The sequence below is a fragment of the Taeniopygia guttata genome, chromosome 11, assembly GCF_048771995.1.
Source record: "Taeniopygia guttata chromosome 11, bTaeGut7.mat, whole genome shotgun sequence".
NCBI lineage: Eukaryota > Metazoa > Chordata > Aves > Passeriformes > Estrildidae > Taeniopygia > Taeniopygia guttata.
In genome coordinates this window covers 19652463-19680323 of record NC_133036.1, presented here as the reverse complement: position 1 = coordinate 19680323, position 27861 = coordinate 19652463, and the positions used below count along the sequence as shown (strand labels likewise).

General features: G+C 51.4%; 1 protein-coding gene across 2 annotated transcripts in view; it reads right to left on the bottom strand.

Annotated features, from left to right (window-relative positions):
* Positions 1–1201: 1201 nt before the first annotated feature.
* The window catches only part of LOC100218634 (hydrocephalus-inducing protein homolog), a 70968-nt gene continuing 44308 nt past the window's right edge, over positions 1202–27861 (bottom strand). The window contains exons 31-66 of one of the 2 annotated variants that reach the window (XM_072934337.1): positions 27485–27606; positions 27206–27397; positions 26709–26840; positions 25468–25707; positions 25001–25205; positions 24367–24534; positions 23907–24071; positions 22669–22811; positions 22107–22235; positions 21609–21813; positions 21016–21157; positions 18853–19780; positions 18204–18362; positions 17619–17794; positions 17261–17443; positions 16904–17023; positions 15511–15670; positions 15233–15405; positions 14878–15076; positions 14082–14181; positions 13348–13447; positions 12693–12861; positions 12176–12414; positions 11799–11871; positions 10967–11171; positions 10374–10603; positions 9598–9749; positions 7838–8033; positions 7164–7272; positions 6329–6577; positions 5864–6006; positions 4990–5211; positions 3681–3841; positions 3076–3176; positions 1967–2495; positions 1202–1565 (exon numbers count right to left, since the gene is read on the bottom strand). In XM_072934337.1, the coding sequence (XP_072790438.1) occupies positions 1298–1565; positions 1967–2495; positions 3076–3176; positions 3681–3841; positions 4990–5211; positions 5864–6006; positions 6329–6577; positions 7164–7272; positions 7838–8033; positions 9598–9749; positions 10374–10603; positions 10967–11171; positions 11799–11871; positions 12176–12414; positions 12693–12861; positions 13348–13447; positions 14082–14181; positions 14878–15076; positions 15233–15405; positions 15511–15670; positions 16904–17023; positions 17261–17443; positions 17619–17794; positions 18204–18362; positions 18853–19780; positions 21016–21157; positions 21609–21813; positions 22107–22235; positions 22669–22811; positions 23907–24071; positions 24367–24534; positions 25001–25205; positions 25468–25707; positions 26709–26840; positions 27206–27397; positions 27485–27606 (7187 nt within the window). In that variant the 3' untranslated portion in view covers positions 1202–1297. The remainder of the gene's footprint in view (positions 1566–1966; positions 2496–3075; positions 3177–3680; positions 3842–4989; positions 5212–5863; positions 6007–6328; positions 6578–7163; positions 7273–7837; positions 8034–9597; positions 9750–10373; positions 10604–10966; positions 11172–11798; positions 11872–12175; positions 12415–12692; positions 12862–13347; positions 13448–14081; positions 14182–14877; positions 15077–15232; positions 15406–15510; positions 15671–16903; positions 17024–17260; positions 17444–17618; positions 17795–18203; positions 18363–18852; positions 19781–21015; positions 21158–21608; positions 21814–22106; positions 22236–22668; positions 22812–23906; positions 24072–24366; positions 24535–25000; positions 25206–25467; positions 25708–26708; positions 26841–27205; positions 27398–27484; positions 27607–27861) is intronic. The other variant, XM_030282322.4, reaches the window with a different exon arrangement.

Genomic DNA, 27861 nt, shown 5'->3' with positions numbered 1-27861 from the left:
AAACAGAACATGAGGGAAGAAAACTTGCTTTAAGACCTTTCCAGAACATTCAAGTAGATTTCACTGAAATGCCCTCTGTGCAGAGGTACATTTACTAGTGATCGTAGATCATCTCACTCACTGGGTGGAGGCTTTCCCAGCCCAAAAGGAAACTGCGCAAGAAGTTCCAAGAATAATCTTAGAAAATATCATACCTCGATACGGGCTAGTCAATAACATTGACTCGACCGAGGTCCACATTTTGTTGCTCGAACTTTGCATCAAGTAACAAAAGCCCTGGGGATAAAGTAGAGATTGCACACCCCATGGCATCCTCAAAGCTCGGGAAGGGTAGCAAGAATGAATAGAACTCTAAAAAATGTAATAACCAAATTAATTGAAGAGACAAAAATGAATTGGCTCAAGAGTTTACCTCTTGCTCTCTTGCACATCAAAACAAGACCTTCGTTCTGACATAAGGGTTTCTCCTTATAAAATGATGTTTAGACTCCCTTTTCTAACCACCCCTTTCAGTACTGCAGATTAAAAGGGGAGGCAGCAACTTAAAAACACCCCTAAAATGGAAGGCTGGGCACAGTGGAGGGGGCTGGATGGGTGTGCTCGTTGGGGAAAAGGGAACCACATCCCTAGGCTGTGTTTGACCTGTCACCATAACCTGCAGAGTACCAGACTGGACTGGGCTGTGGGAAGCAAGAGCCAAGGAAAAACTCTTCCTGGTGTTACGAGGAGGGAAGGAGAGGGATAGCTGCTGCTGGACTTTGGTGGCAGGCTCTGCACATCCCCTCAGCCTGCGGCCACCAGTGTGCCAGGAGGAAAGGAGAGAGGACGGTCTGCTGGGACTTCAGATACGGACTGCACACCTCCAGCTACCAGTGTGCCACGGAGACTCCAGGGACAGACTCTGCACGCCTGCTCACCCTTTGGCTACCAGGAAAAAGCTACAACAGCGGGGGCGAGCTCTGTGTTGAGCCCCCTGCCGAGCTGACTTTTTAATAAAGAGCTGAACATTAATAAAGGCATAGACCCTGCTCATTTCAGTCCCTTTCTTCCTGAGCACTGTCCAGCCACTCTGTCCCCAGTCAACATGCAGGCCAATGTGAAGGACTCGGCACTTGGACTTGATAAACTCCATCTTACTGGACTCAGCGCATATATCCATCAAACAAGCTGACAACTAACAATTTATTAACAATTGTTTATTAACAATTAATTATAATTACCTACTAAATAACAATTAAAGTTATTTAGTAGGTAATTATAATTATTAGTAGGTAATTAAAAGATAAGCTGGAGGTATTCACTGGAGCTTGGAAGGGTAGCTGCAGAGGTTTCCAGTGAAGGGCGGGAGACCATCAGCAGCAGAAGGCACGATGGTGCTGGCTTCTGGCGGATGCACCAGCTGACACAAATGGTGTGCCTTGGGTATTGGTTTCCAGAACACCTCCTTCTTGGGTCCCAGGCCTTTCTCTGTCTGCTGTAAAGGTTCACCATGACTCTTCTGCTCCTGGGCTCTGCCTTTCACAATCACCTGCCCCATCTTCTGAGCCGGCTTCAGGTTAGGAATCCTAGGAAGAGAGGGACTGGTATTAACCAGACGAACATTCCCAGCCAGCTGATTTTCTGTCTCCTTGCAGTGCACACAGTGTTGCATTCTTTCTCTGTGCAAGCAGTGAGCAGCTGTACTCGCTGCATGGAGGACAGGAACAGGAAATTCCACCTGAACCTGAGGAAGAACTTTCCTGTGCAGGTGCCATGTTGCCCAGAGAGGGTGTGGCGTGTCCCTCACTGGAATTATTCCAGAGCCCTCTGGACACAACCCTCTGCCATGTGCTTTGGGATGAACCTGCTTGAGCAGGGAAGTAGGACCAGATGACCTACTGTGGTCCCTTCCACCCTGTCCCATCCTGTGATCACCCAGTGATACCTATCAGAAGCATGAGATGGCAAGTGTGTAGATGTTTCCCACCTGCACAGCACGGTGGTCTCAAACATTCCCATGAACTTTGGAGAGAACTGCACATGAAAGGTTTGCTTCTGGCCAGGAGCAAGGATGCCATGGCAGGGGTTGATGGAGAACAGTGGCAGGCCATGAGTGAAATCTGGGAAGATTTCCAGGGCAGAACCAACATGCTTTGAGTAGAGTAGCCTCTTGGAACAGTCCTGCTGCTCGGGCTCCTGCTGCAGCTCCTGCTTAAAATCCTGCTGCTGCTGAAGATCCTGCTTGGAATCCTGCTGCTGCTGCTGAAGATCCTGCTTGGAATCCTGCTGCTGCTGCTGAAGATCCTGCTTGGAATCCTGCTGCTGCTGCTGAAGATCCTGCTTGGAATCCTGCTGCTGCTGCTGCTGAAGATCCTGCTTGGAATCCTGCTGCTGCTTGGCAGGCTGCTGCAGCCGCCGTGGCTCAGAAGGGTGAATTTTAAAAGGATGCTCCTGCTGCCACCTAAAACCATCCAGCAGCTTTCTGTAACGCCTTACAGTAGCAGAGAGGAAGTGACCTGCATAGAGGAAGAGGACACCTTTCAATGACAAAATCCTGTGTTCCCAGCAACTCTGCCTCCTGTACAGGTAGGTGGAAGAGAGCTGGGATGCATTTGGAGCATCCCTGGCCAAAGTACTTTTAGCAGGAAATAGAGTGTCTGGGAGCAGAGTCTCTGCCTGCAGCACACACTCCTGTGCCAAAGCAGGAGAGTTGGTTTTAGACAGTGACTTTGCATTTGCCCTGGAGTGGGGAACTGCACACAGACAGTGGCTGCAGGGCAGCTCACTTGTTACACCATTGCTTTTCACAGTCTCAGCCTTCTCAAAGAGATGACATGACATCCCCCTTCCCAGTCCTGACCCAGCACATGGCTCTCCCCAGAGCCTGGCTCAGCTCCTTTGCAGAGCAGAAGCGGCAGAGCAAGAACAGAAGGGGCTGAAAGGCAGATGGGGACAAGGAGAAAACTCTCCAGCTGCAGCTGGGAAGCTGCTGATGAAAGTGGACATGTGGACAAGGATGAAAAAGCAATTTATGTTGCGGAGTGAAGCGGCAGAGTCTTCTCCCAGGCCCTCAGCGACCAAGTGAAATGCCCTTACGCATCTGATCAGTTGAGAATGGCTTCTTCACTGCTTCACTATCTGCAGCTTTCTCCCAGGAGTATTCCAGGGATACCTTCCCCGTGTTGCATAGTCTGAAACTGAAAAGCAAGACGGAGGAATAACAAAAAATGTCCAATAACTATAAAGCAAATAGTACAGTAACACTGTCTGATGGACTCCTGGTACCCCTTTCTGCCGAGGAGCATCTTCTTCCCCCGGCAACTCTGCCATGCTTAGACTGCTGTCGTGAGTGGCCCAGAAAAGTATTTCAGAGTCTGGAAGTTTAAGAGGAAAGGGCCAACATGATGCCCAGGACATCGAAGCTTAGGGGCTTACTCTGGCCTTTAGGTCTTGGTTTGACTGCAAACTTATTCTTGAGCAGATGAGGACACGCAGTGAAAGCAAACCCATGGCTGTTCTCAGCAGAAAGGTATGGCAGCATTGAACCTCTCCTGACCACCAGCAGCTGCTTGGCTTTGTGTGCACGTAAATGGGCCTGTGCTGCTTTGGGCTGGGGCAGAGTTCTGGGAATAGGGCACTGGGCCAGCCCTGGGCAAAGGCAGCTCCTGCTCGCAGGGCCCTGCCTGGCCTCCAGCACTCACGTGGTTGTCCTTGTCTGGAAGGGCAAGGTATCCTTGAACTCAACCATGGTTGTGTTCAGCTTGAACTGGGCGTAGACAACAACGGCACTGAGGTACACCTCCAACTCCTGGCTGCTCTCCTCCACCACAGTGTGAGCCGGTTCCGGGGCTATCTCGATCACCTGCAAACAGAGAAGGGAGGAATCACTGAGCAGAGCCCAGAAAGTCAGGCTGAGAAGGGAATCTTCTGGCCTCCAAGATCAGCCTCACAGAGGGACTAGAAAGGACCACTGACTTTTACTTCCCTGGAAAGATGACAAAATTGAGACTGCTCTGCTACAGTGGTTGTTTCTACCCACGGATCAAAGCAGTCACTAGCACAGCTGTTAATATATCGACGGAGACTATAGCTGTGCTCCAGTCCTGTACTTCAACCTTGTAGAGGGACTGACTCTTTTCCTGGTCCCCTATAAATCCAGCAGGTCTCAAAATTTGGTTTAAGTTCCCCTGCTGGAGTTCTGTGGATGGAGAACCCCAAGGCTGAAGAGTTCTAGAAAGCACCTTTTTCTTGTCTTAGGAGAAAGTGCTCTCCAGATGTCTGGTGTGGAGCAACAGCGACGTTTCTGGGAGCTGAGGATGGGCATTTTGGGATGTGAAAGATCTCACTAGGAAAGTCTCCACCCTCACGTGTTCTGATAGAAAAGAGGATGGTTTAGAGGCCTTAATATGGTTCACAAACCATCACCCAAGATGAGTGTGCTTGGCAATAATGACAATAAAAGCAAGAGTCTCTGGAGATGATCCCTCTCTGGACTCCTCCATACTGTCATACAGGCTACTCCATGATGAGATATCCCACACAATACAGAGACCACAACCAAATTCTCTGGTATCCAGGCAGACAAAACTTGGGGTTCATATGCAGGAGAAGTGGATTTCTCTCCACTTCGAAAGAAGAGGCAGAGTGCAGCAGACTTAACTCCTTGTTGGTAAAAAGGCACGAAATGAGGTGAAGAGATTTCTAACACCATAAAATGGGATAAACTAAGAAAACATTGTTCCCCATTCAACATGGGCTGCAACACTTGTGCTTGTGGCACAGACTGATGGTTTGTGTGTGGCTAAAGGTCTCTTGTCAAAAGGCTTCCCCTTCTCATGTGAGTGTATCCAGTCACTCTGCTTCCACCTCTCCCCTGGAATGCACTGCTGGTGAACCTCACAGCTGTCCAATGTCCAGAGGAAGCAGGAGCTGCTCAGCCAACAGTGATGGTGTTATGGTGGTTCTTTGTGTAAAAGCTGCGTTGGCTTTTTTGGCCATTTTGCTTCTAACCTTTTCTGTTTTAGGCCACCTGGCTGCCGGGTCTTTTCTGGTGGTTTCCTTCCATGTGACAATGCACATTTGGTCATCCCAGTCAGGAACCTTCGTTCGTGGCAGCTCAAAGTTAATCTTGGTCACCTTACAGTTCACAAGGTTCCTCCTGAAGGTGGCTGAGACATCTGATTTCAAGGTCACTGTGATGCCCTTGGCACAGCCAGGATGGAGGTGTCCCACCTAGGGAGAATCAGGGAGGGAGTCAAGACCAAACTGGAAGCCTGGTCCCTGCCAAGGTGTCCTGGTTTGACATGGAAGTGAGTTTTCTCAGGAAGTTGGGGTCAAACCAATCAGTGGTCAGATTTGAATGCTGACACCTGGTGTGAGCACTGAAGACATTGGACACACGTCTGAGAACAGAGAGGGTTAAAAGTGGAGAACTCCCAGGGCAACTCTCTCTTTGGTTCCAGTCAGTGAAGAGCTCAGACCTCCCCTGCCCAGCCACAGGCTGGGTGCAGGAGGGGAAGCCATGCGGCCTGGGAGAGGTCGGCCAGGGGGTGAAGGGACTGGAACTGGGCCAGCCCCTGCGGACGGAAGGCCGGGACTGACAGCAAAAGGGACTGATGTGGTGAACAGCTATGCCAGGAATCTGCACCTCAGAGTGGATTTACATGAAGTTTGATATCCAAAAGTATGAACAGAAGGTGCCAGCTCCCATAACATGAAGCCTTTTCTGCAAGGCTGGCAGCCATGGCCCAGCCAAGCCAAGGGTTGCATCTCCTCCGTGGCACTGGAACGGGCTATCACTGGTACGTGAGGACTCCCTGCCAGCTCCTGGGAACACCAGGGCAGGGCTTGAGCAATGGGGAAAGGCAGAGCAGTCCACGCTCACCTTGGGGGAGAACTGGAATGGGGCGTCTGCCTCCCACTCAAAGCGCATGACCTTCGTACGGGTGTGGTTGGTGATGGTGAAGGTCCTGCGGCAGGGCTTCCCGACAGGACAGTACCCAAACTGGAGGTGATTCACTCTGACAGCTGTTAAGGAGGAGAGCAAGGGATGTCAGCATGCAGGGAGCTCCACCTGCCCCCCTCACATGCACAGACACCTGCATGTTCAATGCTTCCTTGCTCCAAGCCTTCCTCCCTCTGGAGGGAGTGCCCCAGGCAGTTCCCCATCCCACCACTTCCAGGGAAACACCACGTGCAGCACAGCACACACTGCTCTGCATGCATGGCTGCCATGCCCACAGGCCACCCAGCCCTGTGGGTGACAGCCCAGGCCTGGCTAGAGGGAGGACACACATGATCAGACATTTTCCTCTTCCTTGCTACGCCTTGGCAGCCTGTCCTCTCTTACCATCAATGATGTCTTTCTTCAGACTGCTCTCAGCATTCCTCTCCTGGATGTCTTCCTCTAATCCACTGAGGGTGAATTCATCCTTGTGGCCTTCACCCACCAGCTCTATTTGGGTCATGCAGATGTCCCCCACTATCAGACAAATCTTCTCTTCCAGACGTTGAGCCAGGGTGGGTTTGAAAATGACATCAAACTTTGTTGATTGCCCACAACTCAGAAGGAAGAAAAGCTTCTTTGGGGGCTTGCTCTCTGCACAGCAATGGAAATCAGATTAAGTGATACAGCTGCACAGAAGAAATATTTCCACAGGATAGATGAGGAATAAGAGGTTGAAGCCAGCTGCCTTCTAAGCACAGGTTCTACCCCCGGTGGTCCCAGAACCTCTTCCTCTGTTCACAAACTGCCATCTCCAGACACAGCACCACTTAAGCAGCTTAACCTCAGGCTGATGCCCAGCCCTCCTTCCATTTTCTCCCAGCCAGTTCCAGCCATATGCAAAGCTGAGCCAAAGAGTGCTTTTGGCTTCTGCTGGCTGTCTCTGTGCTCAAGGGCTGTGTGTTCAGGCTGGTACCTTCCCACACGTAGCAAATACCTCAGAGGGTCCACTGAGGTAGTGACAGTCCCCCACAGCTCAACCCACCATGTCTAGAAGAACAGAAGAACTTCCTAAAACTTGCTAGGAGGAGACCCTGCAAAAAGTCCCCAAGAAATGCTTGGGAGACAGAGCCCAAGAAAAGAAACTGTGCCTAACATCTGGCTGCTGCTCGGAGAAGCCAAGAGCAGGACACAGGTTTTCCCTCTTTGCATGATCACACTTCATGGTTAATGGATTTACCGTTTCCAGCGGAGTCCTCTTCCACATCTCCAGTGCGGAATATCCTGAGTGTGGAGGCCCTCCTTCTCAAGAAGAACACTCCATGCTTATCCTCCAGGCATAACATAAACTGAGAAAAGGGAACCCAGAGCACAATGATACTGGTGTGAGTACAGGATGGCACAGGGAGACTGACACCACAGTGCTGCTGGTCCTGCATGAGAGCCCAGCACCTCTCCCACTACAAACAGCACTTAGCACAAAAGTTAAGTCAAACCAGCGAGGAAAAAAGGGTGTTCAGAGGCATCTGGATAGGACTGACACAGAACCAAACAGGACAGAAAGTAATGGGCAGAATTACTGTACAAGTAAACAACTAAGTTTACTTAAAATGTAGTAAACTAGGATCAAATACAATCTAATGGAAGTGGGAAATCACACATGTCCATGAGAACAGACGGTGACCTGAGAGACGGGGGAAAACACTCCACCACTTTTCTTGTGTTCAACTTAAAGAAGAAAGACTGGATGGAAAATTTCCAAGAACTCCGTTCTTGGAGAACAGATGTCGGTCACTTGCTTAAAAAGAATTTCTGACACCTCTTCCCAGGTCTGCCATGTTTTTTGGGACCCTTCCCCTGTGCCACAAGCACTTGTTCCCAAACCAGACCATTCCTTGAGCAGGTCCTCCTCACCTCCAGAGGTGTGATGCCATTGTTACGGACGACCAGGGGCAGCGTCTCTGAATCCCCCACCTGGAGCCTCTTGAAGCGCAGCACGGCGTTGCCCCTCTTGCTGCGAGCACTTGGGCACACGACTGTCAGCTGCGGCTCGTGCCCCTTCCCACTGATGGTGAAGGTCAGGATTTTGGGTTTAATTCCCACAGAGCTGCTGGAGAGGCACAGAAACAATTTCAGCTGGCACTAACCCATTTCTCACTGGGCAAGTTAAGCAGCAAGGGCCACCCACAGTGTTTTCCCTGCTTGGTGCTCCTGTACCCCACAACACAGCCCCCCCACCAGCCTCTTCTCAATCCCCTCGGGGCCATTCACAAGAGGAATCTGCTCCAAAGAGCCTTCCACAATAACAGTTAAAAATAATTCCACTTAATTGAATCAAGCAGTACAGCAGGTAAATAATGAGGCATAAGATGAGATATGGCAAATCGCCTGGCTGCAGTGAGATGAGACTTATGCAACAAGCAAAAGCACAGCATGAAAGCAGTACAAAAGCAAGAAGGCAAAAATAAATCATCGTCGCCATCAGTACAGATATAGTCCAAGAACAGTAAAAAAGCAATTGCTTATTAGCAATTAGACTTCTCTTGCTCCAACTCAGCCACTAAAGGGTTGAGGAAGGGCAAGTTAAAGCCCCAGTACACAGGTCCTAGGGCAGAGGAACTAGGTTCCTCTGTCATATCAGGTCCAATCACTGACATAAAATAGCTTAATTGTTGTATTGTGTTTTTATATTTCTGTAACAGTTCTGCAATGGCTCGCCCCTCCACCCGCCATTTTCTCCCAGTGGTTCCACCCCGAGTTTTCCCGCCGCTCCCTCAGTGCCGATCTCCCTCACAACGCTCGGGCACTTCCCCCCTCGCTGCTATCTGGCCCGTCACTCGGCTCCCCAGCCCCTTCTTCCCGATCGTCTACCCTGGGCCTCGAGAGATTGGAGGAGGGCCCGGGGTCCCTCCCTTAAGTTTCCTCCGTTGGTTTTTGTGTCTGTCTATCCTTTCACCTTCCACTGCCCCAAATCCCCGCATCGGTCAATGGGCGTTCCCTTCCCCCTGTTACCGCCCCGATATTTAACACCTTGCAAAAGCCTCGAGGGCGCTTTTGGCTGCTGGATTCTCTGTGGCTCCAGGCTCCCCGGAGCCTGGATTAAACCTGAAACTGTTTTCCCAGCCTTGAGTCAGCTCCCTCGCTATCTCCTTGGACGCCGCCTCTCCTCCACACAAGGCAGACAGTGACACGTCTGCCTCAGCCGCTGCCCGGCTCTCCTGGAGATCCAGGGGAGCGTTCCCCGCAGCTGGCCGTGCCTCTGCCGGGCAGGGGAAGCCCGGGGGCTGCAGCTCGGCACGGCGGCACTTAATGAATGCCAGGGAATCACAGAGGATCACTTAATTTTACAGAAACAAAGAGCAAAATGTGCCTGCTGGCCTGCTGGCAAAGAAACTGCTTCATCTAAGCCTTTGTACCTGGAAACGGCCAGCTCAGCTGCAGCACATCTCAGTAGCTTCCAATTCGCTACCTAGTATTTCCCCGTCTTCATAGTTTCTCATAGAGAACAAATCATCAGCCTCATTTTTCTGCTCTAAGAGTTACTCCCAGATCATCTCATGCCAAGAACTCTGCCTAAGGCTACTGGTAGCATTAGAGCTAACGAGGTCTGTGCCTTCCCAGGGGAGAGGCAGCTATCAGTGAGGCCTCCCCCAGTATTTCACAGTGTTAGTTACCATTTTGGGATGATGAGGGAAGCCTTGACAATGCAGTCATAGTTCTGCTCGTCTGGTGGGGTGAAGGTCACCTTCACAAGAGCATAGGATGAGACAGCAATGGACATCTTGACTGGATCCAACTTGAAAATGCTTTTGATCGGGCTTTTTTCCTTGGGGGAACCCAGAGAGCAGTGTTAGGAGAAAACACCTTTCATCATGACACAGTTTTATTCATAAATGCATTACTGAGAACAGCCCCAGACAGTGTCTTCCTTCCTGCTTCCCTGGACAGGCTCCCTCCCCCCCCACCTCCAGGGCATTCTGACCTTGTGCTGAAGTATTGTGTGTTTTCAGCGCTGGCAGCTGCCCCAGCCTACATGGGAGGTGGGCACTGCATGGAAGATCCTGCAAATAATCTAGAACTGGCCTTCAAAGAGAAGGAAAAGCCAGGGAGCCTGAGAAAATGTTCTACTTTGAGCCCTGGCATGTCAATTCATAACTGAGAAAATGCTCTGCTTTGAGCCCTGACATGTCAGTTCATGACAGCCCCTCTCCGAGTGTGCCTCCAAGAGAGGTTTAGAAGGATTCACTTCTCTCACTGAAGACCCAGAGGTGTGAGCCAAAACCTTGCCCGAGACAGGCAGAATTCCACGCAACTGTTCCCTGGCTCTGCTGCTCTCCCCTGCAGTTTGAGCTGCACTGAGCTAGCCTAGTCTGGGCCACAGGAAGCAATGCATCTGGAGAACAAAACACGGCCTTTAGAGGACAACCACCACCTTGGCCTCTGTTCTTACCTCTCCAGGCAGGGTTTTGATGGAGAGGACCACATCACATGGCAGACGGCTTGCATTGTAGATATTGAAATGAGCTTCAGCCTCTTGCCCAACCAGAACCTTGTGGAAGATTAATTTGTTCTCATCTCTGATGAAAAGACCTGTGCTTTTCACTGACTGCAGCTTGTGGCAGAGGTTGGTGCTGCTGCAGATCGGGTAGTCCTTGTAGATTAACCTGATATCTTCAAGTGCTGTGGACAGACCAGAGGGGTGAGCATGGAGAAGCCTCCCTGATGAGTTTATCTGGACCCTGCTGGCCTCTCAGAAGCCTTGCTAAGCCCTTTCTGCCTGGGTGACTGCTAAACCCAGCCTTGGGTGGGGGAGCTGGCTGTGAGGATGGAGCTCAGTCAACCTCAGTCTTAGAGAGCATTGCTTTCCTTTTATCCTTCCATGCATCCCTCTCAGCCTGGAAGGGATGAGTCCACTGGTGGACTTGAAGAGGGCTGGAACCTCTGAGGATTTTAAGGTGGGACACCAGGGCTAGCGTGTCTCTCTATCCAAGCAGCAAGTTTAGGTGCTGATCAGCAGCAGGTGTGACTGTGGGCAGAAGGTACCTGGGAGGTAGGACTCGGCCATCAGGGTAAACGGAATGCCAAGGGGATTGTCCTTGGGGTCTCTGCCCGTGATGTCAAAGTAGAGCTGCTCCTCATATGTCCCCTCCTGCCTGGCGAGGCATTCCACTGTGATCAGCTGCTGTCCCCACGGACGGATGGAGCCGGAGTAGGGGGACACCCTGAACATGCCAAGATTGAGGTGACCCTGCAGAAAAAGTTCCAGGAGAGGCTGATGGCTAATAGCTGTGCCTTCAGCACCCCAGCAAGGAGTATGTCCTGCCTTGGCCTCCAGCTGGGCCCAAGCACCCAGTCCCAGGGCAGGGAAGGATGACTCCACGGCCCAAAGGCAGCTCCAGGCTGAGAGCAACAAGGCAAGAGGAGCTGCAAGCCTGTCCCAAGTGGCAGATAGAAAGGAGTCTGAGTGTAAAGAATGAAGGTGATAGCTGTGATCCTTCAGTCTCCAGAGGTAACAAAGGAGTGCAGAAATATCTGTGAGAAATGATGGGAGAGAGGTAGAGACTGTGAAGAAGAAAAAGCAATGTTGTTTGAGCTCTGTGGACTGGGAGTTCGGTGGGGGATGTTTTTGCTTCTGTGGTGTTCACAGACCTATGCTGGCTCGCAGCTACCAAACACAGGACCTGCTCCCCCCTCTGTTGACCCTACAACTCCAGGTCAGAGCCAGAGTACAGAACGTTCAGTGGGACTGAACAGATACTGGACTCCATCCTGCAGACCACGTCCCACCCTGTGGCGATGAGCCCCCAGGCCTGGGCACAGCAGCATCTTCTCACATCCCTTGCAGCAGCACTGCTGGGGAGCAGGAGTCACTCACCTGTGTTGAGGAGCTTGATTTCCTTCCTGTTGAGAGCTCTGTAGCTGATGGAGCAGATTCCCCTTGCTTTGAACTGAGGGGAGAAAGCAATGATAGCTGTCATGCTGAGCTCCCCTGCCTTTCTCTGAGGCCAAAGCTGGCCTTCCTCCTCACAGAGCCTTCCTGCTCCTGATGGCTCCCAGAGAGCAGCCTGCAGCACCCATTGCTGGACAGAGCAGCTTTATCACCAGCTTTGTACTACACATGGGGATACTGAGACATTTGTTTGTTCTCTCCCCTAGCCAGGGATGCAAATGGATGATAGCTGTGCTGCCTGCCACATACCAGCTGTGGGGTGGTGCCTCCTCACAGGAAGGGTGGTGCAGGGCTTCTCATACCTTTTGCTTTCCAATGCAGCTGCACCCTCGGCTGCTTGGCGGATGTGGAATTTGAAGTTGACCGTGCCTTTGTTCTTCATCACAAGAGTCCGGGTCTTCCTGGTGCCCTTGATCATGGTACCGAAGTCGGTGGGTGAGGCAGGCTCAATGCTGTACTTGCTGTACTCGGCTCTTGCTGACACCTTCACTGGGATGTTGGCGACAGCCTGGCCTCCTTCCCTTGAGCTGCCATCTATCACCTGTGTCCACAGGAAGGGAGGTAACCAAAGCAAAGGGGCCAGCCTCTACCCCTGTCCCCAGCCTCCACCTCCATCCATTTACCCCTCCCTGTTTAAGAACCTCCTCCTGAGTCAGATGCTCAGCTCCACTTAGGAAGCCTCCCAAATGGCTTTGAAAGACTCTGTTTGTGTATGGAGGAGAGAGGATTCTCCAGTAAAGCCCTCCTTCCATTAGACACATATCCTGTTTATGCTCCCAGAACACCGAGTGATAATACAGCCTGCCCCAGCCAGCTCACCTGGCAGTACAGGATGGGCTTGTTCTTGAGGACAATTTCACTTGTGGGGTGGAAGAGCATCTCAATATTCACACCAGACTGCCAGGCAGTCAGCATGCCTGACTGAGGCTCAACAGTGAAGTGGGATGCCAAGTCTTGCATCCTGGGACCTGCACCCTTCAGCATGAAACTGGGGAGAAAGGGAAGGAATGGAGATCTCTGCAGTTAAAAATATAGGTGCCACCAGCACAGCCAGGACTTTGCATTGGACCAGAAAAAAAGAAAAGGGAGAGTCCAGCTCTGCTCAGGGAATCCTGGATCTTGACAGAGAGTGCAGTCAGTCACGAGGTTACTGCAAGAAACCTTAAGACAAAATTTTTCATTCACTCCTTTACAGAGTCTCAGAAAGAGAAAGGAGGTGACCATCAAAGAAAGGCAATGAATCTCAGCATTTCAGTGGCTGAAATTTCTGGGGCTCTCCTTTGAGCTCCAGCTGAGCTGTGAAGAACTGCTGGTTTGTGGCTGGATTATCTGGTAGAATAGTTGAGATCAGAGAGCCAAGGTTTTGTATTTACCATGAGGTAGCCAGCATGGAAACAGGTTCTAGCCATTGACAGAGGGAGAACACAGGCCTGGGAACCTGAGGAAATGCTCACTACCAGGCAGCTGGACTCACCTGTACTCAATGTTGTATACCCCTTTGCTCTTCAGACTCAGGACTTTCTTCACATTATCCAGGACATTAATGGTTCCAAATTCCAAGCTTCCATCTGGACCTGCAGAAAACCCACAGAGCAAGGTCAAACACGGTTGCAGAATATACCAGGTTACAAACTACATGGAGGTCTTGGCACAAAACCCTTTTCAGCAAGTTTCCATTCTTGGAAGTGTTTTCCAGCTACTTGTCTACCCTTTCTCTTCCCACTCAAAATGTCTGCAAGCTTAGTAGCTAAGGAGCTCGGCTCCCATTTCCTCGCTTCCAAGCACAAATCCAATTGCTTTATATGCTGTGCTGAGCCTGTGGGAGTTGCAACTGCCTGTTCATGTCACTGATTTTTCAAAGCCCTAAAATCCAATCTGCACATGAAGCTGCACACTTCAAAGTTCAGAGGGGAGAGACTTAAGGCTGTCAGTGCACTGACAATGCTTTATTCCATGCACCTGGCAGGGTACGTGCTTTATGTATCCATGCCATCCTTGCATCCCATCCCATCCCATCCCATCCCATCCCATCCCATCCCATCCCATCCCATCCCATCCCATCCCATCCCATCCCATCCCATCCCATCCCATCCCATCCCATCCCATCCCATCCCATCCCATCCCATCCCATCCCATGTGCTTTGGTTGCCCACCTCCCAAGGTAATGCAGTGCACCTGCACTGCTTTGTTTGGGAGGCATCCACTGACCTTCAGGCATGTCGATGCTCAGAGGAATGTCATAGACTTCTGCAGAGATTTTGATGTTTTCAGTCTGAACAATCCCCAGGATGTTTTCTGTATCTGAAACCTGAGACAGCAAGAAACAGACACTATTCAGATTATTCTTTTGGTAGACAGCCTGACAGTCCTTGTCTCTGCTGGCTGCTTCCCCTATGGCCTCCCTGGCTTCACAAGCGTTGGAGGACTCCCAAGCTTTGCTAACTGTTTATCTCATGGGCTGCCCCAGTGGGATTCTGCTGCAGTAAAAAACCCTATCAGCCCAACTCTGCACTCCCACAGCAGGGAATATTGCTCCTAAAGCATCCTTGAGAGGCACAGGGATGTAAGAACAACCACAAGAAGTGTGAGGTGTCTCAGAGCAGGTGGCATTGACAACCCTCTCAATCACCTAGCACCCTCTCTGAAATGCAGCCCCTAATCCATGGGGAACGAAATCCCAGGGGGAGAGTTTGTTGCACTATGCAAGAGCTTCAGACAATGTCCGGGAGGAATGTAGAGATCACGCTGCAGTCTGTACAACCACACAACAACCTTCAACCACTCACAGGGACAAGGTGGTTGTGGTACAGGCTCAGGATGCAGTGTCTGGTTATCTGGGGGGATGTGGATGCACTGCACATTCTGGCAAACGCTGTGCAGAGGCAGAAGTTGGGGTCACAGCACCCTTGTGTCTGTCAGGTGCAGCTCTTCCTGACCCTGTCCCTAGCAGCACACAGCTGCTCACTGTGCCCTGCTCTGCCAGGCAGGGCACAGCTCCTCTCACCTCTAATCGGAGGCTCTCCTCAATGCTGCCAGCCTGCCCGGCCTTGAAATGCACTGTCACTTCCAACTCTGAGCGGGGATCAATGGTGCCGTTGTCTTGTGACAAGGAGAAGTTCTCAGCAAGGTCATCCAGCCCACTGAGCTGCCAGGCCATGGGCAGCAGGGCGTTGTTTTTCAGGACCAAGGTCCTGCTGTCAGTCCTGCAGAGACAGGAAGGCACTTGGCATCAGCTGCTGGATGGCCACACCAGCCTGGCCACTGAATGCAACTTGGAGCAGCTCCATCCATGCCCTGGAAACCAGAGTCAAACGTTTTCTCTTTGTCACAAGTTTTGGAGTGCTTGTGGGATGACTGACCTGTGCAGAAGCAGCTTGTCAAAAGACAGCTCCAGGGGGCTGAGCTCCAGCTTCATGCGCACCCCAAGGCAGCACAGGCTGAAGACCACTGGCTCCGGGTTCTTCCCAATGCTGCAGATGAGTTTGTCTTGCAGGAAGCCAGGGGAAGTGGGGTATGCCCAAATGGTCAGCTTCTGGACACGGCCCCACAGGAAGAAATAGAAAGAGCTCTGTGTGAGAGCAGGAGGAGCAGCCCCTGGGCACTTCTACGGTGCCTGCTCTGCCTGCCCTTCTCCTACCTGCTTCTTCTTTGGTTTCAGTGCCATGCTGGGAGGGTCCAAGAGGAACGTCGCTGCTTCCGCAGCATTCTCAAAGGAGAACCGGACTTCTACGTCCATGGGGGAGTTGTTGAGGATGGTTATATTCTCCGAGTTTCTGGGACAGTTCTGGCACTTGTACCTGTCCACAAAAGGGGAAAAGGCTGCAGAGCAGACTGCTGCCTTTGCCACACACAGAGGAGAGCACCATGTGCACGTGAGGAAGCAGTGCTGGAAGACCCTACTCTAACAAAGAAGTGAGGGAAATGGATCCCAGTCAGGGGCATGGGCGTGTGCTCATCCTTGCCTTACTCTGATGCCTTCCCCCGGACTTGGTCCCTCCAGCCCAGAAGCCTGATGATGCTCAGGCCACTTTGAGAGTTTTTGATACAATGCAAATTCAAAGGTGCCCAGAAAAATAACAATACACCAGGCACATGGGGTCTTTCCCCTTCTTTCTTGGGGTGCCTTCCCTGCAGGGTATAAAGAAAGGCTTTTGGAAAAAGAGTTTAGCTAATCTTTTTCATCAAAGTCATGAAACTGGTTTGAATTTCATGGGTTAGCTCAAAGTCTGAGAAAGAAATAGAAAGCATCATTTTTCAAGAGAAATGCAAAAAGATAACAAATGACCCTTCTCTCAGGTGTGGAAATGACTTTAGAGTGAAAGGGTAAAAGAGGCAAACACAAATCCCAGACCATCCATCAATCTGGATAATGATTGTCTGCTTTTTTAAACTATTTTGATTTCATTTCCTTGGGTTGTCAAAATAGACTTAGCCCTCCAGAGTTCCTATGGAGACAAGACCTTAAATATTTTTTAAAAAAACAAGTGACAGTAAAAATAGAAATACACAATAGCTTCAATGACAGTGTGTTTAGGCAGACTTTATCCAGCAGTGAGGATGCAACGTTATTACAGGCAAATGTAATTGCTGCTGTACGTTCCTCCCGATACCCATTGGCAGGTCAACCATAAAATCTTATTAATAATTACAGATTAATAAAAGCTTTACAAAACCATCTACAGAATAATTGCTTGATCAGGCTACTTGCGGAGCTCAAAGCATTTCAAAAATCACCATAAAGTTCATTTCCTAAGGGGTGAAGCTGAGATGTGGAGGGGGACAGAAGCTGCCCCCAAATCACTTTTGGACTGGCAGCAGCAAGGGGGCCACCAAGGCACCCACTGGGCAGGCAGAGCAGCTCCTCCAAGGCTCATTTGCCTCTTATCTGCTCAAGTTCACACATCTGTGGTCCTTCAAACCCATGTGTCTCCCAGGACTGTGCTGGGGACTGCCCTGGATTGTGCCACCAGGACAGCCTGTTCTTCCCAGGTGTGTCCACAAAAGTGCAAAGCCCAGCAGGGAGCACGTACCAGTCTCTTGATTTCCCACACAGCAGTGGTCCAAAATGGAATTGCTTTGTGCTCTCAACATATTCCTTGAAGATGATGTCATCTGCCTCCATGGTCTCCCTCCACTGTGGAAACACCAGCCTGGGCAGAGAAAGTGGGGAAGGAGGAGCTATGAGATGCTCCAAGTAGGAAATGTAGTCAGAAAGCCAAAACCCCTCCTGGAGGCTGAGGTACCATCTGCCTTGCCAGCTCCAGCACAGGAGGAGGTGCTGGGTGACCTCAGGCAGCACGATCTGCCCAGGCAGAAGCCCCAGGGGTCAGCCCTGGCTGTGGTTCAGGGGCAGCAGTGGTGTGGGGGCTGCCAGGGGCCAGCCTTACCGTGGGTCCTGGCTGATGCTGGGGTACAGGCCGGTGCCACAGCAGGGCAGCTCGTACAGGCGCTTTGTCTGCACGAGCTCAAACCTCAGTGTCTGCTCAAACTTCCCTGGCCTTTTGGTGGAGAAGTGGACCTTCAGTTTCACCTCACCATGGGCAGGCACTACCCACCGGTACCGTTTCAGCCTGGCAATTAAAGAGGAGCCTTCAGACATTGCTGAGGAGCAAACCAAACAAGGAGGGTGCACTCGCCATCCCGTGGAGGCACTGGCACAGGGTCACTGTGGAGCTGGGGATGATGGGCCTTGTTTGGCAAGAGGACCAAAGAAGCAGAGGCATCACCTCCTCCTGTGTGGCTCACCTGAGGAATTCTGTGGGGTTTAAGGCACTTTCCAGGATACTTTTGGATCTTGTTGCAGAGGAATCCTGGGGACCTTCTGTTCTCTGCTTCTCCTTTAGAGAGCTGTCTCTGCCAGCTGCTTTACCTGTCTTTGGTTGGCCCTCAGCAGAACTGCCCTTCACATTTGGGGCCTTGGCCTAAGGGGAGAGAGAAAAGGGAGGGAGAGGTGAGCCCTGAGACATCCCCAACCTGGAAAGCAAAATGGGGGTTTGTTCACCAACAGAAGAGAGAATAAATAAGTAAGTCCCCCTGCCCATGGACTTGGTCTTCCTTATTGGTGTTTGTTTTGCCTAGGACACTCCTTCTCACTCAGGACTCTCCTCAAAGGAAGTTGATGGTTTTAAGTGATTTTTTACCTCTTGTCTTACAGAACTGCTCTGTCTCCACAGAGCTGTCTCTTTTGTCCCATCCCTGACAGAAAGGAGACCTGCAGACACGAGGCCCCATCACATCTTCACTACCTCTCCATAATGCTCTTTCCATATAACCTGTCCCCCATGCCCCCATCCAGCCTGGTCCCTGCCCTGGCACCACTGGAGCACCCACCAGATTGTCTTCCACAGCAGCACCTTGTGGTGCCACAATGGTGAAGGGCTCCACACGCTCTGCAGGGCCCAGCCGCTCCTCTGGGTACTCGACTATGGAGAGCACAGCAGCAGGGGCAAGGGGAGGGCCGTCGGGATGCAGTCCCAGATATTTCAGCATCTAAATCAGAAGAGAAAATCCTGCTTATACTTGTCACCTTCCTCCTCACAACTCCTTCTTCAAAGGCACTGAGCTTTTATCAATGGGGTTTTTGACTTATATGAAGTATAAGTGCTTTGTTATGCCCAGTGGGGTGAGTAAGCTCCAGAGCAGAATCAAGAGCTACAAGCGGGACCAGGAGAGAAAGCTCTCCCAAGTGACTCAGCTGAAGAGAACAATGACTATGAGCTGCCCTGTCCTGGGACTGTTTATAATGATTTCTGGGCTGGGAAACTCTGAACAGATGGGATACTTGTACACAAAGCACTCATACTTCCTGTCCATCTGAGGGATGGTGATAACCTCCCCATCCACACAGATGGTACAGAGCCATTGTGGAACATCATCAGGGGCCTGGACAAGGCTCTGTGCCATTATCACCTGGGGGGACACAATGCTCCAGGGCCCACGACCACGGCACGCTCAAGATCTCAGCCTTGCAGGGTTTTACCTGGTCTTCCGTTGGCAGCTTCCCATCCCTCAGGATCTCCCTGATCATGGCCTTGGGATCTGAGACCTGGATGTCCAGGCATGGCACCCCAACATGCTTGTCTCTGACTGCCCCTTCTGCAGCTTCACTTTGCATCCCCAGCTGAGATGACTGAAGACTCCTTTGGCCTACACATTCACGTTCAGGCTTCTTCACCTTCTCCTGAGGCTTACTGGTCTTCTTGAGACCTTTGTTTTCACCTGAAGGCTGGGACTTATTTCCCTTTTGGATCACAGGTAACTGCATAGTACCCTGGACTCTGTCCCAGGAGGAGAAAACCTCTGTGATGTTCTGCTGTGATGACTCGTAGATCTGAAACCTCAGGATCAAGTTCTTCTCCACCTCAGCTGGGTCCTCTGGGATTTTAGCTTCCCCCTTCTTTGGGGCTTTGGTTTCCTTCTTCAGGGCTTTTGTTTCCCTCTTCTGTGGGACTTTGGTTCCCCTCTTCTGTGGAGCTTTGGAGTCCCCCTTTTCTGGGGCTTTGGGGGCTCCCTTCTCTGGGGATTTGGTTTCCTTTTTCTCTGGGATTTTTGTTTCCTTCTTTTCTGGGGCTGTGGTTTCCTTCCTCTCTGGGATTTTGCTTTCCTTCCTCTCTGGGATTTTGGTCTCCTTCCTCTCTGGGATTTTGGTCTCTTTCCTCTCTGGGATTTTGGTTTCTTTTTTCTCTAGGATTTTTGTTTCCTTCTTCTCTGGGATTTTTGTTTCCTTCTTCTCTGGGGCTTTGGTTTCCTTCTTCTCTGGAGGTTTGGCTTCCTTCTGTGGTTTTTCAGGCTGCTTCCCCACGGAGACACCCTTATTTTCCTTCTGCTTCTCTTCCTCCTTCTGCCTCTCTTCCTCCCCTAAGTCTTTTGCCTCCTCCTCAAGCTTTTGAGCCAGCTCCTTCACCTCCCTTCAGCAAACAAAACAGAAAACATCTCTGAGAGTCACCACCAGAAACTTGGGCTCACTAGTCCTGGCTGGCCCTGCAATTCATTCCTTGACCCCGAGGCCAGGCAGAATCATGAGACCATTTCTGTGGATTTTCCTCAACCCACAGAGGTTGGGAACATCCCAAGTGAGTGCCATGGTGGAAGAAGACCTCCAGGACCAGCCAAACCTACGCCTTGCCATTGTAGTCTCAACTGCAACCTCCCTTTTAAGGCACACCCAGAAACCTCCAGCCCACTGCCAAAGGCTGATCCACCAGCTCTCTGTGCTGATGCCTGAAAACGCTCTTTGTGTCTTGATTTCCCAGTTTAAAGCAGAACACAGATTGCTAACATCTGCTTATCCCTCCTACAATTCTTCCTCCGCTCATTCAGCCCCCTTCTCCCTGGGCATAGCCTGCTCCTTAATGCGAATAATCCTATCAGTCAGAAAGCAAAGGCTGCAGGAACTCCTCTCCTGCAAGACAGGCTCTTGTCAGCCAGATTTCCTGCTGGACCCAGCTGTGACCAAGCAAACCAGTGCTATCTGCCATGCAAACGGTTTGAAGCAGCTTTGTCTGTCACCTCCCCATGAAACCAACTTCAGCCTGGGCTGAAAGGAGTTCTGATACACAGGCTTGCTTCAAGCAGCCTCCACTCCCAGCGCCACAATTTTCCTGTGAGTCCTGAGCTGGGCTGCCTTGCTGGAGCAGAGCTTGCCTACTGCTGCAGTGGAAGGGGAGCCTAAAGGACATGAGCTTTTATGGGTGGTGTCCCACCATAAGGAGAACCTTGGCAGCTCAGCATTGCAAGGACTTCATCTGTGGCAGGACCAGGACCCAAACCAAGGGTTTGTCTGTGCCCCACACCTGCCCATAGCACAATCCCACTGTTTTGGTGAAGAAGGGAGATGATAAAGAAGGCACAAATCAACATCGTGGACTTGAAGAGACTTCTACAGGCAGTGCCAAGGCAAGCCCAGAGCCCAGCTCCCTGCAGGCAGCATCTAAGCTGGGAGGGCTCACCACTAAAATAGAGAAGATGATGTTCTATCTCAACAGAAGGAGGTGCTTCCTCTCTTGGGAGCTGGGGAGCTAAGAGAGTGGCCATCCTTGTGTTGCTTCTGGCCTTTGCTATCAAATACCTCTGAGCTCAGAGTCCTTGGAGCAGGGAAACCCTCTAGGGACCCTGAGCAGTAACCCATGGACGGCTTACTCACCCCTCTGTCTGTATAGTCTTCATTTCCAGTATTATTTTATCCACTTCTGCTTTCTTCTCCTCAGTGAGGGTGTCATACTCGTCCTCATCCATTTGCAAGACATGTTCTTTGTTCCCCTTAATAGCTTTTTTCTGCTGCAGTTCTTTAAACCAGAGGAGAAACCATGAGTGACTGCGAGCACAGCTGGATGCTCTGTGTCAGCTGCAAGGATTCACAGCCTTTCCTGACCCAGCCTATCATACCAGGAGATATTGGGGAGCTCATATCCCTGCTCCAAAATTCAGACAATCCCCCAAATTATGGCCGGGCAGTGTGGTTCTTGGGCTTTGCCTGGCTTAAGTGCACCAAGGCTGAGGACAGTCATTTGTCACTGAGCTACAGCAGCTGGCACTTGTGCCCAAGATTTAATGTTAGAGATTAAGGTGAGTCTTTAAACCTCAGATCTCCTGCAGCTCTGAGATGAGTGCTGGTTACACTGAGGCAGAAGGTAAAAAGATTAATAAAAACATTTCTTACAAGCTCTGCTGCAAATCCAGATACACAGAGATATGGCTGAGGGCTTGAGAGACAAGATTTGAGAGGAGCTATCTCACCTTCCTTCTCTCTTCCAGCTTTCTTCCTCTTTCTTTTAGCTTCCTCCTTGGCTTTCCAAGAAGCATAATCCTGATTCAGGTTCACTATGTAGATATGATGACAATTCTTGACAGCTCTGAGTACACAGAGCAAAGAAGATTCCAGGCTGCTTGCAAAGAGGGTCTCCAAGCCATCAAAGACCACTCCCTTGTAGCAGTCTTTACACTATGAATAAAGGGAAGAGTAAGTCAGCCATTGCACACAGGGGGCTCGCAGCTGCACCATAAACCCAGATGTCACCAGCAATCCTTGTTCCAAGTGCAGTAGCTAAGAGCAGCTTGGATCTGTCCGTGGGCTCTGCCAATAAGGGCAGCTGCAGCTTCCCCCAGGGCTCCCTGCACACAGTCCAGTATCCCCCAACTGCATGTATAGACCTCCTCCTCCTCCTCCTCTCCGAGCTGTACCCCAGTGCTGTCTCTCTGGAGCAGGAATGTCTCCTTTTCCCCCACCCCACACACCTTCAGCCTCTCACTGAGGATGTCCACCAGCAGGTCCTCGGGCAGCACACAGCTCAAGCAGTTCAGCTCTTCCCCACCACTGCTGATGATGTTCAGCTGCTGCGGCGCAGGAGCAGTGGAAACTGTGAACTGCAATGTGGACCATTGTAAGGAAAAGAAACCACGGTGGAAAGCCCTGAACAACTCCCACTGCTGGGCTTGGAGCTGGGGTTCCTCCCTAGTGGAAACTAGAACAGCCCTGCAGTGCAGGCTGGGGGCTCCAGGGCATGGTCCTGGAGGGCCCATCCCTTGGCCAGCAGACAGCCAAGGCTGCAAGCCCCCAGTGCAGCCTCCCAGCACTTTGTTCACTGCCTGCAGCCACACTAGCCAGGACTGCACTTTGCCAGCAAACCATTGAGAAGCAGAGGAGCTGTCTGCCAGAGCACATTCCCAGCCCAAGTTGTGGCACTATGGACCCACATACCAGGCCCTGGCTGGCACAGAGCCTCCACTGTAAGCAGCCCCTGCTCATCTCAAAGACAATGCAAAATCCCAGGCATCAACCAGGGTAGATCATGTTTACCTTGGTGTCCTTTATGTTTGGTTTGCTGGCTGGCTCCACCTTCTTTTGTGCTGGAGGGTTCTTGCCTCTGGAAACCTTCTTGTTGATTTTTTCCCCAGGGGCTTGTTTATTCTTAGTCTGAGCAGTGAGGTGAGGCTTTTTACCTGCACAGGGAGCAGATGGTTCAGAGGGGCTTTGAAAGCAAGTGGGCACCTTTCACTGCAATGGGCACAACCCTGGGAAGGAACATGGCACTTTTTCCCCAGTCTGCTGGGCACTGGGAGCACTGTTTCCTGGAAGCAGCTCCTTCCCTGCTTTTCTTACCAGCAGGTAAAGCACACCATCCCATACTTGATTTTAAAGTCAGCACTATGTCCTTCCTAACAACTTAGCATGCAGGTGACACTGCTTGCACAGCAGTTCCCCTGTGGTCAAGCCAAAGATTCGTCCTCCAGGAGCATTGTTCCCATACACTGCACCCATCCAGCATTCTCCTGTGGAGACCTGCAGCCCTGCCCCACTTGCATCACCTGTCTCCACTGAAGCTAAATGCTCCTATGGAAAAAGCCCAGCTGGGACCTGGGCTCTTCTTCCTTCCACCAGCTCCCAACCCAGCCAGGTTCAAAACTGAGCAGCGCAAAACTTCCCCCTGCACTGAGCCAGGTTTGGCCTCCCCCTGCAGAGCTCAGGGCACCAAGTGCCCAGGAAGTTTCATGAAACTCTCCAGTCTCACATGGAGAACAGCCCAACGAGCTGTGTAACCTGACAGTGGCCATAGGTAAATCTCTGGAGAGAAGAGCTCATCTGGAGCATGTCTCTCATTAGAAATTCCTCTGGGAGGCTGTCCTTCCCTTCCTCTCACTTGCAAGGTTACACTCATAGTCAGTCTTCCTGTGGCTTAATGAGCCACTTCAGAAGATTTTTTCTTTGTTAAAGTGCAGGGCAGAACTGCTGCCCACGAGGAGCAAGCTCGATTCAGCTTTGAGGAAATATAAAATACTTGGGAAAGAGACAGGTGTGCTTCACCACCCCTAGAAAAACAACCATGTGCCAAGAATGGCAGCAAAGGGGGCTATAAAAGAACCTCTGACTGAGCCCTTAAAATTGAATTTTTTTTTTAGACAAGCCAGAGATGCACTTCAGCCATGTTCCCTAAGAGACCCGAGGACTGCAAAACTGCTGCTCTGAGTAAGCAGAAGTGGACATTCAAGGTGGGCTTCTCAAGCTCTGGGTCCAGCATTTCTCCTTACCAGCATTACCTTTATCTTTGCCTTTTGGCTCCATGGCAGCGTCGGTGCAGAGCTCCCGGGCACTGAGCCCTGCTGGGCTCCCATCGTTGGCCATGGCCTCTTTCACCACGGTGTCAATGGACACGTAAGCAGCATCATAGTACTGACACAGGCCTGCTGCTATCTCTGTCTTTCCTGAGAGAGAGAGGGGAATGCTTGGTGACACTGGCACAGGAGGCATTGCAGGGACAGGCCCTGGAAAAATCTCCAACAAGATTTCAAATTTAAAAGGGCAGTGGGAAAGCAAATGTCCCTCCAGGGAAGGCCATGGGGGAGGCAGCTGGAGCGTGGGTACAAGCTCTTAATTCTAGAGCCAAGAGGATCATCTCCACCTCCTATTCAGCTGAGGACTTTACCTTAAGCACCATGGCCCACCAGGATGCGTTCCTGCACGCCCTCTCCCCGTAGCCCTGGGCTGCAGCTGACGTACCTGCCCGCGGTGGCCCATGGATGATGACAACAATCCCTCTGGGCTGCTGCACTTCACGCCTCTCTGAAGATGCGTCAATGCCCAGGTGGTGCATGACAGCCCGAGAGACAGGACTGCCAGTCCCTTTCACCGTGGACTCAGGACAGAACGTGAGAGTCCTGTGATGTGCTGCAGTGCAAAACCAGGTCAGCCTCTGGTCTACCTTTGATCCTCACCATCCTCCCCATCCCCTCAGATCCCAGGAAAGGAAACTTGGTGAAAGCAACATGTTCTTGTTCTTTTGTTGCTAGGAAGGTGCAAATATCAAAGAGCCACTGATATTAGACTTGGTCCTACTGGCTGAGGAACTCATCCAGTCCTAGTCTTTGTGGCTAAGGGACACAAGGGAATATCCTGATTATTTCCCCAGTCTGTGGCAGGCAGATAGGAGTTTGCTTTGGCTACACGCAGGGTTGGTAGAGGATGCCACAGCCCTTCACCCAAGAGCTCCTCCACCATCTGGGGAACAGACAGCTGCTAAAAGCATGGGCTTTCCCTGGAGAGCAAGGTGACAGAGAGTTCAGGGTGTATGGACTGGAGTCCTAGCTGTGACCACAGTCAAAAGACACCGCCAAACCCTCACTGTTTTTCTGACCTGGTGCTGCCTTGCCCTTGGCCTCAGCCTCAGCCTCAGTCCTGGCCTTGGTCTCTGTCATGGCCTTGAGCTCTGCCTGTTGGGCCTTTGTCCTCTTCTCTGTTTCATGGTCTTCTAGCACCTCTGGGGGCAGAGTCTTACCCACGGCACATGGAGGCATTAAAAAGCTCTTTTGGTACTTAGACCCCACTGCCATCCTCCGGATCTGTGTGTGTAGGGAAGAGAAACCATACACAAGATTCCTTTTCTTGCCTTTTGATCACACAGACTCAATAAACCCGATTTCTGTCTTCTCCCTTCCTCCCAACAATCCCAACAACAAAAACTATTTAAGTCCTCCCAAGGCATGTCAGCAGAGTTGGCTTTGCCCTGGGGATTGCCTCCATCTCCCTGGCACAAGCCTGGGAATGCTGGAGTGCTGTGAAGCTTGGGCAGCACGTACATGGGGACCAGACCTGTCTTCTCACCTTCTCCTCCTCAAGGTACTGCTTGTCAAAATCCAAGGAGTAAAACTCAATGGGGAAGCTGCATGGGTTCCTCACCACTGCTGTGGCCTCCACCCCATCGCTGTCCACCAGCACCCATCCCATCTTTAGTGCTGGGGGGTTGAACTCCAACCGTGGCTCTAGACCTTGTCCTGAGAGGTGCAGCTTTAAGTGATTGCTGCTCCCACAAATGTTAAACTCCAGCTCATTCCTGTAAGACCTCTGAAAAGAGAAAAGTGGAGACAACTCATCCATGAAGTCCCAGGTGACAGGACCCCAAATACAACAACGCTTGCCCCAAGGTCAGGGTGTTATCAGTCCCTCCAAGGTGAATGGAAACCAGATATTTACTTCTGCTAGGGACTACAGCACCTGTGTCCTGGTCTGAGTAACTGGGATGAATCCTGGTGTGCACTGTAACTGGGTATTTGGTAGCAGATGCATGTACAATGGACGGTTAGACATTTTCACCTAGTCATGCAGGAGTGCAATGCTCATGGGAAGGGCCCTCAGGGTTACAGTGTCCAGACACTGTCCTGGCACTGCTGCATCAGGCAAACATCAGCTCCAGGAGAGAGGCAAATTAGCTCTCGCTGGCCAGAAATAAGAGTCATCTTCTCTGCTTAGTGTTTGGCTCTGGTCCAAGCCAGACAAAAGACGGTTAATATCTCTTGAGCAATTAAAAGATCCTTGGGACTGTTTGTGACCACAGAAGCACTTGTGACCATGCTGGTACACACTACCAGTTTCCAAGACCCAGCGGCCACAGGCAAACTACTCTTGGGAACGCTCCATCCTTTAAGTTGAATCCCCAGATGCATGGGAATGTACAGGCAGGCCAGAGCCCCAGGCACTGCTGGCAGCACACCACTACAGGTGACTGTCCCACCATGCTCAGGAAGGTGTGTGGTTGCTGTTTTGTCTGTCAGTCCTGCAGTAGGATGAGCCTTGACTGGCCATTCCAGGATTATCCTCTGCAAGTGGGCAGCTGCTCTGCACTGAGTGTTGCAGCTGCAAATACAGCCAGGAGAGGGGCAGGCTGAGGGAAGTTGGGCACACCCCCCCCCATATGCTGAGAGGCAGCCCTGATGCTCTCTGTGCAAGCTCCCTGTGGGCATTTCAAAGCACATCTCATGGGAATGCTCATACCACACTCTCTGCACCAAGCCCTCATTTCCAGATATCCCTGACAGGCCTCCTGGGCTGACACCTGCCAATCTCACCTCCTCCTTGGGTGTAAACCGGATCTGCAATTTCCGAGACCTTCCTGCACCAAGGGTTCCTTTGGAGGGCTTCACTTCAAAGGGGCAGGGCTCATCCTCCAGCACCTGCTGCTTCTGATGTACGGCTGGTATCTGGGCACAGAAACCAATTGTGTGAGGTCTCCTCATGCTCTGAGACACTGATATGGTGCTGAGAGCACCCACAGCCAAAGCAAGTGTGGCCCCAAAGCTTAGAGCTGGAATTAAAACCTGTAGACAGGGCAGGCAGACAGGGAACTACTGTCGTCAGAGGAGGAGAAATGGGTGAAGATGGCAGAAAAGCAAAGCATCAGCTAATGGAACAGGTCCAGGCAAACCAGCCTGGATCCAGACCCTCAGAAGCTTCCTCAAATGCGCTGTAGACCCAAATGCTGAGGCAGCCACAGGAGCAGAAAGGGCAAGAGACAGAAAGAAAACACAACCAAGAAGTTACGTGTTCAGTGTCGCCTGTGCTTTACCTTCGGAACAGGCTTGGTGGCAGTAATGAACCATTTGCAGGGTAGCCGGAACCAGTTCCGGAGGTGGATGGTCTCAGCTTTGCACTGCCCAATGAGGGTGTCAGAGAAGTGCAGTCTGTTGTTGGAGAGCTCGAGTGACAGTTCAGACACGGTGGCATGGAGGCGGATGTTATATGTGGGGCCTTTTGTCACCTGGAGAAGGACAGAGAATTCAGTGGAGGACCCAAGTGACATCTGCTGCTGTGCCCAGCCTGCTGGCTGCCCCAAGAGCTGTGGTACCTCTATGGGCAGCAGCACATCCACGTCACCCTGGGGCTGGTGGGCACTTTCAAAACGCACTTCGAGCACCACGGTGTGGCTGGGGGGCAGGCCCCGCACCTGGTCCAGGTTCACACTGAAACCTTGAAGAGGTGAAAACAAAGCAGCTGAGATGTATGAGAAACACAAAATGTGTCATAAGCATGTTAAGGCCTTACAGGTGTCCTGGCTGAGAGGTCTGGGGAAAGCCCCACACTGTGCTGTGACCTAGACAAAAACTTAAGAGTGCACCTGAACACCCCTCAGATGCAGTGAGCCACTGTGTGATGAAGTGCAGCCTTGCCTCAAGGCCTCTTTTGGAAGCCTCTTTTGATCCACCAGAGGATCCCACAGGCTGT